General features: G+C 43.8%; 1 protein-coding gene across 2 annotated transcripts in view; it reads right to left on the reverse strand.

The window, feature by feature from the left end:
- The window catches only part of LOC112239541 (carboxypeptidase Q-like), a gene marked incomplete at its 3' end in the record, with an annotated part of 31,214 nt that extends 14,212 nt beyond the window's left edge, over positions 1-17,002 (reverse strand). The window contains 4 exon segments of one of the 2 annotated variants that reach the window (XM_042318225.1): positions 14,412-14,619; positions 14,914-15,121; positions 15,904-16,342; positions 16,849-17,002. In XM_042318225.1, coding sequence (XP_042174159.1) covers positions 14,412-14,619; positions 14,914-15,121; positions 15,904-16,342 — 855 coding nt within the window. 2 annotated transcript variants of the gene reach the window in all.
- Between the last annotated feature and the right edge of the window lie 120 nt (positions 17,003-17,122).

Below are 17,122 nucleotides of genomic sequence, written 5' to 3' on the forward strand. Positions count from 1 at the left end.
AAGTCACTGTATATAAATGCATCACTGGCACAGTAGAGCGGTACAGAATCAGGGGATTAAATAACAGGGACAATCTGTGATTGGTACAACCATTTTTGCATATATAGCCAAAGATATTCTCAGGTCATAAACAGCCACCCTGAATATAAAGTCAAATCAGACTTTCTGTAACACATTTCTCAATGCTTTGATGAGAACAAACCAGAGGTTCACAAGGAATAAGTGAGTGGGAGTTGAGCCTGTGAAGTACATTATGGGGTCACACTAGTACTTCACTTCCAGTTTAATACTTCAATAGCACTAATGAGAAGAAGGCAGGGGTTTTAATCACTACTAGAACGTCTCTGCCATGGTTCAACATCCAGTACTCCAGATGGTGCATGGTTCAGGTAGTACGAGCAGTGAGGGCTATTAGCCTAACTATTTCTAATAGATTCAAATGATTTGGACAGACAGCCCACCTCTTGTTCAGCACAACAACATGGCTTGATCATCTCAGTTGAGCCATAAATGAGGTTCTATTAGTTGTTTAGTGTAAAACAGACGTGCAAGCCAAGTCATTACAGTGCTTGAGGACTGCTGCTGCAACCAAAACGTCAGTCTATTTAAAGTTGAACACAGCTTGGTTAAAGAGGCACTATGGAAATGTAGTTGCCAGTTGCAAAGGCTATGCTTTTAGTCATGATGTTGAAAGGAGTGCCCCTTTGTCCAATAAGATGAAAGGAAAAAGTTCCATAGAGGCCTCTTTAATGTTGGTAACTCTAGAGAACGATTGCTTTCTAATATTGTTTGCAACCCTACTGGTCTATTGACAAGACGTTGGCATGTCATGTGACTGGAAGGGTACATAAATACTCCCCCAGACAGAGACACAGGCTCACTTATGATAAGCCCTGTCATTTCCTGGAACAGAGCAGGAGTTTTGCCAATTATAAACTAGCAGTATGTATTGTACACCACATGGAACTACAGCACTGTACAACATTCCACACTTCCAAAAATCAATAAATCACATCCTGCCCTTTTGGCCAAAACAAATACATGTGTATTTGTGACATGCTCCGGATACAACAGGTGTAGATCCGCCATCAAATGCTTACTTACAAGCTTTTTCCCCAAAATGCAGAGGTAAAAAGTAAGAAGATGTGTGAATAAAAATAGAAAACAGTAATGCAATAAATAACTATAAGGAGGCTGTATACAAGTAGTACCAGTACTGAGTCAATGTGCAGGGGTACCACGTAGTACAGCTAATATGTACATGTAGGCAGGGGTAAAAATGACTAGGCAATCAGGATCTCTGTATCACAAACAGAGAATAACATTTAAGGTTAAATAAACAACTACAAACAGAGCTAGATAAGAATGTTTCAGGTTAAATAAACAACTACAAACAGAGCTAGATAAGAATGTTTCAGGTTAAATAAATAGGTTAAAAATAGATAGTATCTACACAGTAAATCAGGAGATTTCACAGTCTCCTTCTCTTGCCCTCTGATAATAAAAAATAAAAATAAGAAAACACGGAGACTAAAAGTTGACAGACCTTGAACAGATTACTACAATTCATTACAGATGCATTCTCTTTCCAGTATTAGCTTTAGGCTCTGAAATAAAATACTGAGTTTAGATCTAGGTTTCCATCTCCATCCTTATCTATTTGTAGCAATGTGATTTACATTATGTTTGGTAAGCATTTTATTTGTTGTGGCCCCCAGGAACTGACAGCCAGTGAATACGATTTCCCCCCCACAGTAGTGATGCAGCTGCAGCCTGCTGATGGGTGACAGCCCAACACACACAGGCAGGGAACATCATGGAGACAATGGAGACACATCATGGAGACAATGGAGAGACACATAATGGAGACAATGGAGAGACATCATGGAGAGACACATCATGGAGAGACACATCATGGAGACAATGGAGAGACATCATGGAGAGACACATCATGGAGACAAATCATGGAGACAATGGAGAGACATCATGGAGAGACACATCATGGAGACAATGGAGAGACATCATGGAGAGACATCATGGAGAGACACATCATGGAGACAATGGAGAGACACATCATGGAGACAATGGAGAGACATCATGGAGACACACATCATGGGCTCCATTTTTATTCTACAACAAATGCTTTTCCATTTCCCCACATTCATACCACGTGGTACCCAACTTTACAGCCGTGTTGTAGTGTGCAATTTCCATCCAATGTAAAGCACTGGGACTAAAGAGTTGCTCTACATGCAATCCATGATCATGTATAAGTTCTATTACAGCCTTGATGTGTCATGACTCGTGGCTCCTCAACTAAGTGGTCAGAGGCCTATTTATTCAAGCTCTGACTGCATTATTGGCACAAGAAGAAATTGAGCTGAAGGGAACCATAAGGAGACATTTTGATGTTAGTCATCTGTGTCTGAAACCAGATCCTGGACCTCGAGACACAATGATTCAGGAAATGAGGTCAACAATCCCACCAGTTTCATTTCCTGTGAATATGCTGAGTGACTTCTCCACAGATAAGTGCAGCAGTTGTTTTCACAGTAATGTGTATGGCTCTGGTCCTTTATAACCTTGTGATTGCACTGCTTTAATTCACAATATTGAGATGTCATAATAAAATGTGACATTTTAAAGCAGAGTCGAGGATGCTGAGCTAGGCTTTCTGTAGTGGGCTACTCAACACATCACAGCTGCTACTCTTTGTAGGTTGATGTTTTGGGGTGTGAATTTAACACACCGGTCTTCAGTGTTGGAGCTGAGGAAACATTAGGCAAGACATAAAAAATAAAAATCTAAAGATACTCATTTGCATAGAAGACGCATATCTAATTTTGCCCAGAACCGTGTTTCTAAAGTTATGTACGTGCTGTACATCACCCTTGTATGGTTTTCTGGATGATTCAGTGCCATTACTAAGTGAAAACCGACTGGCTCTGAAAAAGGCATTCGGTCCGATACTAGAGGAATCTAAATCACAGCTCAGTCCAAGAGTCTAGCACATATTACTATTTATTATGAACCTCCAAATGCCTTGACAAGGAATTTATACACCAATTCATCATACCACAAGGAAACAGGCAGCACTTGCTTTTATCACTTTTTTACAGCAACAGTTGATAGATGTGACCACTGTGTCATTGTCTACAGAGAATGGTAGCCAATAGGCTGACTGATAATTGAAGAGGCTCTTCTTGACCCCATTCAGGAAATTGCCAGGCTGAATCACAAATAGCACTCTATACACCAAATAGTGCACTACTTTTGACCAGATCCCCATTGGTCCTGGACAAAAGTAGTGCACTAGAAAAGGGAATAGGGTGCCATTTGTGACATAGACCCAGCCCCAAGGTTATGTTTGCTCATAAAAAATATGTTCCCTGGAGTTACGCGAAACACATTCCATGGACCTGACTAGGCCGACTCAGAGCAGACACAGTGAATATTTGCTCATCTCAGGAGAGAGACCCATGTCAGCTAAAGCACATAGCTAGCTGGTATATAACTTGGCCAACACCAACGTTTCCAGGCAAATCCAGAGGGTAATTCTTAGTGCGGCTGACACCAAACTTCAAGTCCTCCTGTCTTCAGAGTCTGGAAAGGCTATGTTGATGTTGTCGGCACGATGCGTTGACAAATGAAGGGGATGTGCTTTTCTACTGATTGGTTCTCCTCAGTGTCTTTCTCACTCAAACCAACGTGGACAAAATCGTTTGACAACCTTGTTTGTAAAGCTTTTAAATCTCAACCGTTTATCTTTACCAATGACGAAGACACAGAGGTCTCATGGTATGGTGGGGTCTGCAATATAGGTCAACTTTGAGCAACTCTTGAATGTTTTGGCATACCCTATAGACACTTATACACATTGTACATCCATCTAAGTCCATTCCTCCTCTGAACTGCTAGTTGTATAGGTTCATGCAGGAATCTAACCATCACGTGACTGATGAATAAGCAGAGAGAGAAGAGTATAAACTATGGTTTCCCTCAGCTGGCTCTGACTCATAAATCAGCAGCCAGCAACAACCTCAGCTAAACCCACCCATGGGGTTTACAACCTCAGCTAAACCCACCCATGGGGTTTACAACCTCAGCTAAACCCACCCATGGGGTTTACAACCTCAGCTAAACCCACCCATGGGGTTTACAACCTCAGCTAAACCCACCCATGGGGTTTACAACCTCAGCTAAACCCACCCATGGGGTTTACAACCTCAGCTAAACCCACCCATGGGGTTTACAACCTCAGCTAAACCCACCCATGGGGTTTACAACCTCAGCTAAACCCACCCATGGGGTTTACAACCTCAGCTAAACCCACCCATGGGGTTTACAACCTCAGCTAAACCCACCCATGGGGTTTACAACCTCAGCTAAACCCACCCATGGGGTTTACAACCTCAGCTAAACCCACCCATGGGGTTTACAACCTCAGCTAAACCCACCCATGGGGTTTACAACCTCAGCTAAACCCACCCATGGGGTTTACAACAACTTTCTACTGTAAGAAAGACATCAATGTTTAAAACCAGAGAACCGGGCCTCGGTTCAAGACCCAGTCGTCCAACACATGATGCACCTAAAAAGGCTTGAAGGACAAGAGAGGATGGTGATGCTGAGGGGCTGTGCTGCGTCTGGGCTCAGCAGCCATGAAGATGGAGAAATAAATGGCAGTATGCACAGTGGGAAACCACCCCTCTCTGCGGCTCACTGAAACCACCCCTCTCTGCGGCTCACTGAAACCACCCCTCTCTGCGGCTCACTGAAACCACCCCTCTCTGCGGCTCACTGAAACCACCCCTCTCTGCGGCTCACTGAAAACACCCCTCTCTGCGGCTCACTGAAAACACCCCTCTCTGCGGCTCACTGAAAACACCCCTCTCTGCGGCTCATTGAAAACACCCCTCTCTGCGGCTCATTGAAAACACCCCTCTCTGCGGCTCATTGAAAACACCCCTCTCTGCGGCTCATTGATCAAGATGAGCGAGTGGCGTACCTCTGCTCTGTGTGGCTGGGACACGCAAATTACACCCCATTTCTCTATGTATTGCACTACTTTAGACCAGGGCACATAGGTAGTACACTACATAGGGATTATGAGGCCATTAAGGAGGGAGACTCACCCTCAAGAACAGAACAAACCCCGGATGGCAGCAGCGAGGGACAGATCTACAGTTACTAGGATGTCTAGGAGAGGAGGGATACTACAGGCAGGTAGAAAGCACACCCAGGGTCAAAATAGAAAAATGTGCTTTTTCAAATACTTTGAGGATTTGATGGAGCATGCAATGAATAGTGTGTCAGATGGGCAGGGTTTGACCTTTTGGGACAAGTCCCTAGAATCCATAAACACCCTCCAAGGAGGCATGGTCTGTCCTTTCTGAAAGACAAGTGGCCTCTCGATTCTCACTAGTTGTGCTAATATTGTGCAGTTTCTAGTAAGGTATCAAGGCTATTATTAATAGGCAGAGGCTGTTCAACACAGTGGAGTTAATGAGGGTTTATGACAGGATGAGGCTGTTCAACACAGTGGAGTTAATGACAGGTTATGACAGGACAGAGGCTATTCAACACAGTGGAGTTAACGAGGGGTTATGACAGGACAGAGGCTACTCAAAACAGTGGAGTTAACGAGGGGTTATGACAGGACAGAGGCTGTTCAACACAGTGGAGTTAATGAGGGGTTATGACAGGACAGAGGCTGTTCAACACAGTGGAGTTAATGAGGGGTTATGACAGGACAGAGGCTGTTCAACACAGTGGAGTTAATGAGGGGTTATGACAGGACAGAGGCTGTTCAACACAGTGGAGTTAATGAGGGGTTATGACAGGACAGAGGCTGTTCAACACAGTGGAGTTAATGAGGGGTTATGACAGGACAGAGGCTACTCAAAACAGTGGAGTTAACGAGGGGTTATGGCAGCTGTTCAACACAGTAGAGTTATTAAAGGGTTATGACAGGACAGAGGCTGTTCAACACAGTGGTGTTAACGAGGGGTTATGACAGGACAGAGGCTATTCAAAACAGTGGAGTTAACGAGGGGTTATGGCAGCTGTTCAACACAGTAGAGTTATTAAAGGGTTATGACAGGGCAGAGGCTGTTCAACACAGTGGAGTTAATGACAAGTTATGACAGGGCAGAGGCTATTCAAAACAGTGGTGTTAACGAGGGGTTATGACAGGACAGAGGCTATTCAAAACAGTGGTGTTAACGAGGGGTTATGACAGGGCAGAGGCTATTCAAAACAGTGGTGTTAACGAGGGGTTATGACAGGGCAGAGGCTATTCAAAACAGTGGTGTTAACGAGGGGTTATGACAGGGCAGAGGCTATTCAAAACAGTGGTGTTAACGAGGGGTTATGACAGGGCAGAGGCTATTCAAAACAGTGGTGTTAACGAGGGGTTATGACAGGACAGAGGCTGTTCAACACAGTGGAGTTAACAGGGTTATGACAGGACAGAGTCTGTTCAACACAGTAGAGTTATTAATGGGGTTATGACAGGACAGAGGCTATTCAACACAGTAGAGTTATTAAGGGGTTATGACAGGGCAGAGGCTATTCAAAACAGTGGTGTTAACGAGGGGTTATGACAGGGCAGAGGCTATTCAAAACAGTGGTGTTAACGAGGGGTTATGACAGGACAGAGGCTGTTCAACACAGTGGAGTTAACGAGGGGTTATGACAGGACAGAGTCTGTTCAACACAGTAGAGTTATTAAAGGGTTATGACAGGACAGAGGCTGTTCAACACAGTGGAGTTAATGAGGGGTTATGACAGGACAGAGGCTGTTCAACACAGTGGAGTTAATGAGGGGTTATGACAGGACAGAGGCTGTTCAACACAGTGGAGTTAATGAGGGGTTATGACAGGGCAGAGGCTATTCAAAACAGTGGTGTTAACGAGGGGTTATGGCAGCTGTTCAACACAGTAGAGTTATTAAAGGGTTATGACAGGACAGAGGCTGTTCAACACAGTGGAGTTAATGAGGGGTTATGGCAGCTGTTCAACACAGTAGAGTTATTAAAGGGTTATGACAGGACAGAGGCTATTCAAAACAGTGGTGTTAACGAGGGGTTATGACAGGACAGAGGCTGTTCAACACAGTGGAGTTAATGACAAGTTATGACAGGGCAGAGGCTATTCAAAACAGTGGTGTTAACGAGGGGTTATGACAGGGCAGAGGCTATTCAAAACAGTGGTGTTAACGAGGGGTTATGACAGGACAGAGGCTGTTCAACACAGTGGAGTTAACGAGGGGTTATGACAGGACAGAGTCTGTTCAACACAGTAGAGTTATTAAAGGGTTATGACAGGACAGAGGCTATTCAACACAGTAGAGTTATTAAAGGGTTATGACAGGGCAGAGGCTATTCAAAACAGTGGTGTTAACGAGGGGTTATGACAGGGCAGAGGCTATTCAAAACAGTGGTGTTAACGAGGGGTTATGACAGGGCAGAGGCTATTCAAAACAGTGGTGTTAACGAGGGGTTATGACAGGACAGAGGCTGTTCAACACAGTAGAGTTATTAAAGGGTTATGACAGGACAGAGGCTGTTCAACACAGTAGAGTTATTAAAGGGTTATGACAGGACAGAGTCTGTTCAACACAGTAGAGTTATTAAAGGGTTATGACAGGACAGAGGCTATTCAACACAGTGGAGTTAATGACAGGTTATGACAGGGCAGAGGCTGTTCAACACAGTAGAGTTATTAAAGGGTTATGACAGGACAGAGTCTGTTCAACACAGTAGAGTTATTAAAGGGTTATGACAGGACAGAGGCTATTCAACACAGTGGAGTTAATGACAGGTTATGACAGGGCGAGTCCCAGAGGACAGTAGCCTACCAAAGAAATGGAATCATTGGAATGGACATAGAACCTCTTCCCTTTCTAGTGATTCCATTTCTATGTAGCCTAGCCAACAAACGGCAGTACCCTCCCTACTATTATCTCTACTACAGGTCCCATACAGTGTGCCACAGCCAACTACTTCTTTTAGAGAAAAAAAATCATTACATGACAAATAATACCTGGTATTCTGTTAATGTAGCACTTTGGGCCATATAGGGAAAGTGGATCTAGATTTAATAAAATATAGCCTATGCATGATATGTCTTGTTACATAATTACATTAGGCCAACATGTATATGGAATAATGATATATTCTCAGCAAAGAGAACAGCTAAATGTCTAAATGTAAAGCTTTAATTTAGCTGTCAGTGAGAAGATAATTGCCTTGACATATCCTGGTAATTGTACTGTAGTCTGAATGTGGTGCCAGTCAAACTACTGCTGCCTCTGAGGAGAGAGCAGTCGAGGATCGATTTGTTCTACCGGGACAAAAGAGTCCGTGAAACAGCCCGAGTGACAGATGACATCACAACACAGACCATTCTGAAGGCCATTTTGTCAGAAGACAAATGACTAAGCAAGTGAATAGCAGGGCTGGGATCAATTGAAAATGAAGGCAGTCAATTCAGAAAGTAAAATTAAAATTCAAAAATTGAGAAAAAAAAATGGAAATAGCTTCTACTCCTCAGTTTATTGAGAAGTCATTGAAAATAAATGCAGTTTTTTACATATTAATTGTTATTCAAGTTTACTTTCTGAATCCAAAAAGGTTACATAAACTGGGAATAGAGAGGACAACAACTTGTTGCAGCCATACCCTGCATACAGCACTGTAGCCTCCACATCAGGACACATGAATGAGGCATGTTTATAGCCTACAGTTAGCAACACTGCATAAAACATTTTAGCAAAGGGGAGCTATTCACATTATGGATGGCGTGTGTCTGTGGGGCGAGGAGCCAACTATGAGCAGACCAAGTGCAGGTGTGGTCACTGAACCTAAGCACAGACGTGGCAGGTCTTCAGAACAAAGGACCAAGCTCATTCTGTGACCTATTATGCTTAGACGTAACCTCAACAAAATTGACCACAATAACCAAAACGGGGAAAAAAGTATTTTATAAGAGTCTTAAAAAAACACATACATTGTTTTTATTTTTAAACAGAATGGAGCTTTGCAGTCTGACAGAATCTCTCCATTTAGTTATTGTTTTAGCTCTGTCTTTTCTCTCTGCTTTTAACTTTCTCTCTGTGAAATCCCACTGACACGGCCGCATTTGCTTTATTTGTTGGAAATTTAAAAGCATCTCTAAAGCATTGGATATAACGCAGAATCTGACTGCCCTTGAGTGTCTATAGGAGGGGAGTTAAGCTCAGTCCCATTTAGCATCAACCACTAAAGAGAATACAGGGTTCTTGGTGTGTAGGGTTGAGAGAGAGAGAGCAGGGCTGCGATCAGAGCAGTGTTCAGCGTGGAGACATTTGTATGGAATAGGGAGTTACTACCTGAACAGATTTGAGGAACCAGGGGGGTCTGGAAGGGAGAGCCTGGAAGCAGGAAAAAGGAGGGAGGAGGGAGAGGCTTTAGTGTAGTCTGTGTGTGGCATCGTAATGGGCATCACGCATCATTACAGCACAGCCACTCCTCTGACCCAGAAACCCTTGCTTCAAAGATTCCAGAGAAAATGGACAACAGATCAAAAAACAAAAACAACAGCCTGTCTGAGAAAAGTCAAACTGAAGGAACAAAAGTTAAGTCACGTACTTCTATTACTGATAAGACTCAGTAAGGTGAACGTATCTTATGAGTTACAATTTGATTGCTTTAAATGGTCATTGGCCTTTACTTGTCCTTCTGCAAAGTGCTTCTGGCAGAAGGAGATGAATGGCGAGTATGGGGATTCAGTAGCAATCTCCTCAGGGTATACCTGAAACTTATCTGTGATAGCTTGACACTTGTAGACGAGTCGTGCCTGCAGCCGACTGCCTAGCTCTCCCCTCGAGCCAAGGAAGGTATATCCACAGGGCTTCTGGCTCTGCTCTGGGTTTAGCTAGCTAGAGCTGATAACTCTGCCAGATTAAACATGGCAGTGGAGTCGGTAGAGACTGCGGAGGAGGAGAACGTCCTTCTGCCCTCTATAATTACAGCAGACGAAGGAAGGCGTCCGTCTGTCACATCACACGTCTGTGGGACGTGAGTAGTGGAACAATGAGGGAAGGAACATCCTCAGTCCTCACCATCACTATCAGCACCAGGCCTGGCTGTGTGACACAGTGAAAAGTCAGACTGAATCCTTCTTTAACCTTGTAAAGACCCATGTAGACTAGCTACCTCAGTAACACATTTGACTGCCATGTGGGCTCAAATAAGTCAAGTGGACCAGACAAGTGTGGTTGAAGTGCGTGAGGGTCTGCACATGCATTAGGCATGGGTAAAAGTTATGTTATACAGGCCTCAGATTTTCCTGGAATAAAGTCAAAGCCTACAATTTCCTTACATATGTCTCCATTATAAAGCCCTCCACTGCAATACCATTAGAGCCCAAGATCTGTACTAGCCCTTCCTGCATATTCTAGGTTATATCCATATAGGGAACTATCAAACAGACTGTTGATGATGGAACAGACCAAATCACAGTCAACAGCAAAGTTCACACAGGTTATGCAACTTACACTACAGGACAGAATGGGAGCGTTCTCCCAAACCAAAGCAAATATATTTTGGAGGACAGTGTCTCTCCCTCCCTACCATAGACAGTTTCTATTCCTCTTCATCGGGAGAGGAGACACCACATAAGACCTTTTGAGGGCTCCACCTCGACAACACTCATCTAAGCTTCCATGTAAACTACATAAGACCTTTTGAGGGCTCCACCTCGACAACACTCATCTAAGCTTCCATGTAAACTACATAAGACCTTTTGAGGGCTCCACCTCGACAACACTCATCTAAGCTTCCATGTAAACTACATAAGACCTTTTGAGGGCTCCACCTCGACAACACTCATCTAAGCTTCCATGTAAACTACATAAGATGACTTGAGAAGTCAATGTTAAGGCCTCTTTTTACCCAGTCAGTGGTTAAAATGTCCGCCCTGAGATTAGAAGGTTAGGAGTTCCATCCCCCACCGAGTCATATCAAAGACTGGGACCCAATGCATCTCTGCTTGACACTCAGCATTAAGGAGATAGATTGGTGGTCCGGCCCTGCACTAGACTAGTGTCCTGTCCAGGAGGTGTACTGGTACATCAACCTGCCTCACTACAGAAACAGGAGATAGGCCCCTGCTCCTATGAGCCGTTACGACTCTCAAAAGCCAAGGCTCATGCAAGGCTACTTACTTATTAGGCAATGTAGGTCAGAACTCTGAATTGTTTTAAGAGAACAGAACGGTCTCTTCTTTAGAATCTTTTTTTGATGACATCAATTACCAAGTAGCACATGATTGGAGTGCTCCTCCCTGCCTCATGACTGGATGACTCGGAGTCAGGACAGGACACAGCCAGTCACTCACACTGCTGTGCTAACGCATCATTGACATCTGACACACAGCAGCTAAAGACAGTAAAAAAACTCACACTCAGTGTACTGCCACTGTGACTCACACTAAGATTAATGTCACAATGTTTCAATCAATTAACGTGGTACTGGAATGCTTGGCATAGGGACTTTCCAGAGAAACATAAAAGCTGTTTTTGCGGTCACTAAATGAGTCACCTTCCATACCGAGGTGATATCTTCTTCAGAACAGCACAAGCCCTGTAGTAGAGAGGAGAACAGAGACAATACCGTTTCCCCCATGTAGGCAAGTGTTCTATTGGCCTAGTCAAAGTTCAGAATAATAGGAAGTGAGGTTTATGACACAGAATGACGTTCCATAGTGTCAGTGTTTCCTAGGGATCCCAGTTGTGTTTTTCCTCTGTAGGGATGACAACCCAGAAAAGGCAGACTAAAGACAAGTAGGAGTCTCTTACGTCAGCAGAGAGAGCTACAGCCACGTTTCTTCCTCCTTACGCAATCTGGGACACAGTTCAAACAGAGGAAAGGGGGAAACCTAGTCAGTTGTACAACTGAATGCCTTCAACTGAAATGTGTCTTCCGCATTAAACCCAACCCCTCTAAATCAGAGAGAGCACCGAAGAGGAGCATTACTGACAGGGCATGGCACTACCGAAGGTCTCAGAACAGAATAGTCTCAGAGGACTGGATCTGCTATAGAAGTGTTGAGGGATGCTAGTGACTACAGAATAGTCTCAGAGGACTGGATCTGTTATAGAAGTGTTGAGGGATGCTAGTGACTACAGAATAGTCTCAGAGGACTGGATCTGCTATAGAAGTGTTGAGGGATGCTAGTGACTACAGAATAGTCTCAGAGGACTGGATCTGTTATAGAAGTGTTGAGGGATGCTAGTGACTACAGAATAGTCTCAGAGGACTGGATCTCCTATAGAAGTGTTGAGGGATGCTAGTGGCTACAGAATAGTCTCAGAGGACTGGATCTGTTATAGAAGTGTTGAGGGATGCTAGTGACTACAGAATAGTCTCAGAGGACTGGATCTGTTATAGAAGTGTTGAGGGATGCTAGTGACTACAGAATAGTCTCAGAGGACTGGATCTGCTATAGAAGTGTTGAGGGGTGCTAGTGCTAAACTCCTAAATCAATATCTAGTACATACCCTACTCCCTAGTCACTCCTGTAGATCTGAGGGGATTGAATAATGGAAACATGAGATACAATGAGGGATCCCCTTAGGTTTAGTACTCATTTCAGAATAGATTAATGCTGACAAAACTGTCAGAATGTGACAAATCTCCTTGTCAAATCAAACAAAGAAACATTTTACCGGAACAAATTCATAGCCCTCTTGCGAACAGATCAGAAGCTTAGATAGACAGAAGAGCGTTAGCTATAGCAGAGACAGGATGAAATGGCAAATCTCCGCAAAGAGCCCTCATCCAGGCAGTAGTCTCATCCCAAATGGCAACCCATTCCCTACATAGTGCACCTCTTTTGATCAGAGCCCTAGGGACCCTGGTCAACAGTAGTGTACTATATAGGGAATAAGGTGACATTAGCGACACAAGCAGTGTCCGGTCAAGACTAATGAGAAACTCCATGGACACGGCTCACAGTGTGCTCGGACAAATGCTGTGGAACTGGACAGAACCTTACAGAATGATCCTCCTCTGACTGACATCCCATTGCCGTCCCTGCCTTCTAATTGGCTCCCAGGGGAGAGGAGATTCAGGCCTTCACGCTGCCCTTACAGCACACACAGAGCATGTGTCAAACCTATGCTAAATTAGTCACCCACTCCCTCCCTACCTCTGACAGAATACCCTAGTGCTGGTCATACCTCAGTGCATCTGTTGGGGGAAAGTGATGCCTAGTCTATGGATTTGTTGGACTGGATGTACAAGGGAAACAGATGTGACAAATGGCAAAATGGGAGAGGATTGGAATGCTTCACATAGTGCAAAAAGCAGCCCCATGCTGTTAGTACATGTTTTAATAATAATAATATAATACTCCTTTTTTCGATCTTGTCTCATCGCTTCAAATCCCCAACGGGCTCAGGAGAGATGAAGGTCGAGTCATGTGTTCTCTGAAACATGACCCGCCAGACCATGCCTCTTAACCCAGAAGCCAGCTGCACCAATGTGTTGGAGGAAACACCGTTCAACTGACAACCGAGGTCAGCCTGCAGGAGCCCAGCCCACCACAAAGAGTTGCTAGAGCGTGATGGGCCAAGTCAAGCCCCCTCCGGGCCAAATCCTCCCCCTAACCCAGACGACATTGGACCAATTGTGCGCCGCCCTATGGATGGTTGTGACACAGCCTGGGGTCGAACCCGGGTCTGTAGTGACGCCTCAAGCACTGCAGCGCCTTAGACCACTCACCATTCAGGAGGCCCTTTTAGTACATTTTAAAATATTCTAAATTAAATAAGATTGCTAATATGGGTGATTCTTAATGGGACAATTGATGGGTACAACCATCATACTACAGTAGTAGTAATGGGACAATTGATGGGTACAACCATCAAACTAGTAGTAATGGGACAATTGATGGGTACAACCATCAAACTAGTAGAAGTCTAAAAGAAAAACGGTGGTGCACATTAATGTTATCAACTTATATCATTATATATCTTAAGAAAGCATCACATTCCCTCTACAAAGTAGTCATCAGCAAATTCAGTGCTAGTAGGAAGTGCATATTATTATCATTTATTTTTGGGGAGGAGAAAGGAATAGTATCCCTATTCAACAAATAATCTATATGGTATCCCCCTTTAACGTTTCAAATAAACATTTGTATAATTTTTCTTTTTTTCTTTGACTAGGCAAGTCAGTTACGGGCCTAGGAACAGTGGGTTAACTGCCTTGTTCAGGAGCAGAACGACAGATTTTTTTACCTACCTTTCAGTTACTAGTCCAACCCTCTAACCACTAGGCTACCTGCTGCCCCAGGTAGCCTAGGAAGGGTGTAGCAATTTATACAAATGGTTTAGACCCAATGGGACATTTCTCGTAGCTTACCTGTTCTGGGTGCTCGCTGCCGATGATCTCAGCCACAGTGTTGAAGGAGTCAGCATCAGGGAAGGTCTGGGCGTTCATGGTGAGTCGGACCACAATCCTCTGGCCTCGCTTAGCCATCCTGGCCATCATCATGGCGTCTTCCACTGTGATACAGGCGGTAGGGATCTTCTGCACTCCCTCCTGGTAGTCCTGCCAGCCTGTGTGAGGACTGCAACACAGAGAGACCCATGTTAGAAATGATCAGCAGAAATAGGGCACTGCACTACTTTTGGATTCCCATAAATGACTTATGATAACACACTTTCAAAAAGTCACTTTACAACAATATACAAAGTGTACTAGAGGAATACACAAATAGCTAGAAATGTGGGACAAAAATGACATGCAGTCAGACTAGACAGGAAGAGAGACGGCAACATGCAGTCCCAGCCTTAGTCAAGCATTCAACTAATTGGCATTATAAGGGAAGGGATACATTGGATCATTGTGACCCATCCAGTACCTGTTGATGGAGAAGGGTGTGATGGAGCGGATGAGAGTAGCCACAGCTCCTACTTCAGCTGCCTTGGATGCCCCAAACTCCCTGTACTGCACAGTCTCCCCATAGCTGACAAAGGGCTGGTTATACACCACGATCTTCCCAATGGCTTCCTTCTGCCTTTTTTTCAGCTCCTCAAAAGACTCCACCACCAGCACCTCTGCTTCAATGCCTGGACCGAAAGCCACAAAAAAAGTGTCATGCTTGGAGCAACGGTTTACGGTACTGCATTTCAGTGCTTGAGGCGTCACTACAGACACCCTGGTTCGAATCCAGGCTGTATCACAACCGGCCATGATTGGGAGTCCCATAGGGCAGCGCACAATTGGGCCAGCGTCATTCGGGTTTGGCCAGGGGTAGGCCGTCATTGTAAATAAGAATTTGTTCTTAACTGACTTGCCTGGTTAAATAATGGTTATATAAAAATACATCAGTGCACCAGTCGAAGATTCATCTAAATATCTACACCTTGGCTTGAGTTGGGGCCTAGCAAATAGTGGCAACACCATCAGCATTGTCTAGGCTTGAGTGATAGAACTCATCGCTATAGAACACAGGGGCAGTTCCACGATAACAGAATTACGCTGAGACTCCAAAACCATTGATTTAAACATTTAACAAACCATACAACTAACTCTATGCACAATGACTACAATGAATAATTCACAAAGGAAAAAACAAATAAAAAATAACACTTACTGGAAAACAGATGCAAAGTTTGGTAACTGAATTACAGTAAAAATCTCCCTCAGTTTTATTCTGTTACCAAACTTTGCACCTGCAGTTCTTCCTATAAATGTATTTTTGTAAAATGTTCAGTGGAAATTCTAGTCCTTGTGTATAGAGTTCTATGGTTTGTTAAACTTTGAAATCAATGGTTTTTGTTTGGTATACATTTTTAAGTGAAGGATATTGAGCGTAATTTCATTTATGTGGAATTGCCCATAGACCTACCTCCTTGGGGTGTAGCCACACTGCTGCCCAGTCCAAGGATGGCCATGGTGTGGTTCCGGGGCTGTAGCATCACGGCGCTCTCCTCTCCCCTGACCCAGTGTGGGATCTTCACTGGTTCTAGATGTACGTTCTCCAGCCCATCCTTCCTCAGGGCACTGAACATATACTTGATAGCCAGGTCCAGGTTCTTAGAGCCACTGACACGGTTCCCTATTGTATCTGTGAAGTCTGCCAGTCTCTCATAGGAGCGGTTCTGGGCTTTGCCATACACAGCCAAGTCTATGATGCTCTTGGCTACCTTTGCATAGCTGGCAATTTCTTTAGCGGTCTCTGGAAATGGCTTTCCACCAGTACTGTGTGGCAAACAGTTACAATGGAGAAATGTGGCCAAAAGAGTCAGTGAGGAAAGGCCACATTGTTTTATCTGCCGGCCCTGCATCTGGAGGCAGACAAGAACATATGAAGGTTATTTACAAATACTTTCCTCATGACAACAGTCTATTTACGCTAATGCACCGACCACACTACATTTCCCTAATTTGCTTAAAATATGACAGCACGCTACACGTGCCAGTGTTTACTTCATTACTGGAAACAGAAACGTATTGAGGTACAGCGGCAACTAGTATGGGCGGACTGGAGCTCCGACGTAAAACATTTTTTAATAACTACAGATTTCAGAGACATTGTTCCGTGTAATTGCAGGCTATTCTTTGGGTGCTCAAATCACTTTTTTTAAATTAAAACAAATGTGACGTCGGTCCAGACCAGTCAGAGTTTAGTCGGCTAAATGACGCAGTGAAATGCATAGCAAAACAAGGAAGCAAGCCACAAGGATCCGTATAGCTAACGTTGTGATTCCTAACTAGCGAAACATGAAAGGACTTTTAAATTAGGACACAAAAAAAAAAAATATATTCTACAGTTAGTTGGTAAATTGCTTACCGTCTTGACAGGTGGAATAATTCACAATAAATGTTATTCCTTCTAGCCAACTAGCTATTTATCAATTTCAAAATAACTTCCGTGATATGAATGACTACGGCAAATCAGTAGGGACAGCCATGCGTTTTCACGTTCGTTGACAATTCCATTTAGCTTGGTTTTTGTTTCTTTACCAAATTGTAATAAAAAAATGTAATTACATCCTAATTACTACCCTTGATGTTTACTACGGACATTTTGCTTTTCTTTCTGCATGACTTGGCATGAGCAAACA

This window comes from Oncorhynchus tshawytscha, unplaced genomic scaffold, assembly GCF_018296145.1.
Source record: "Oncorhynchus tshawytscha isolate Ot180627B unplaced genomic scaffold, Otsh_v2.0 Un_scaffold_16570_pilon_pilon, whole genome shotgun sequence".
NCBI lineage: Eukaryota > Metazoa > Chordata > Actinopteri > Salmoniformes > Salmonidae > Oncorhynchus > Oncorhynchus tshawytscha.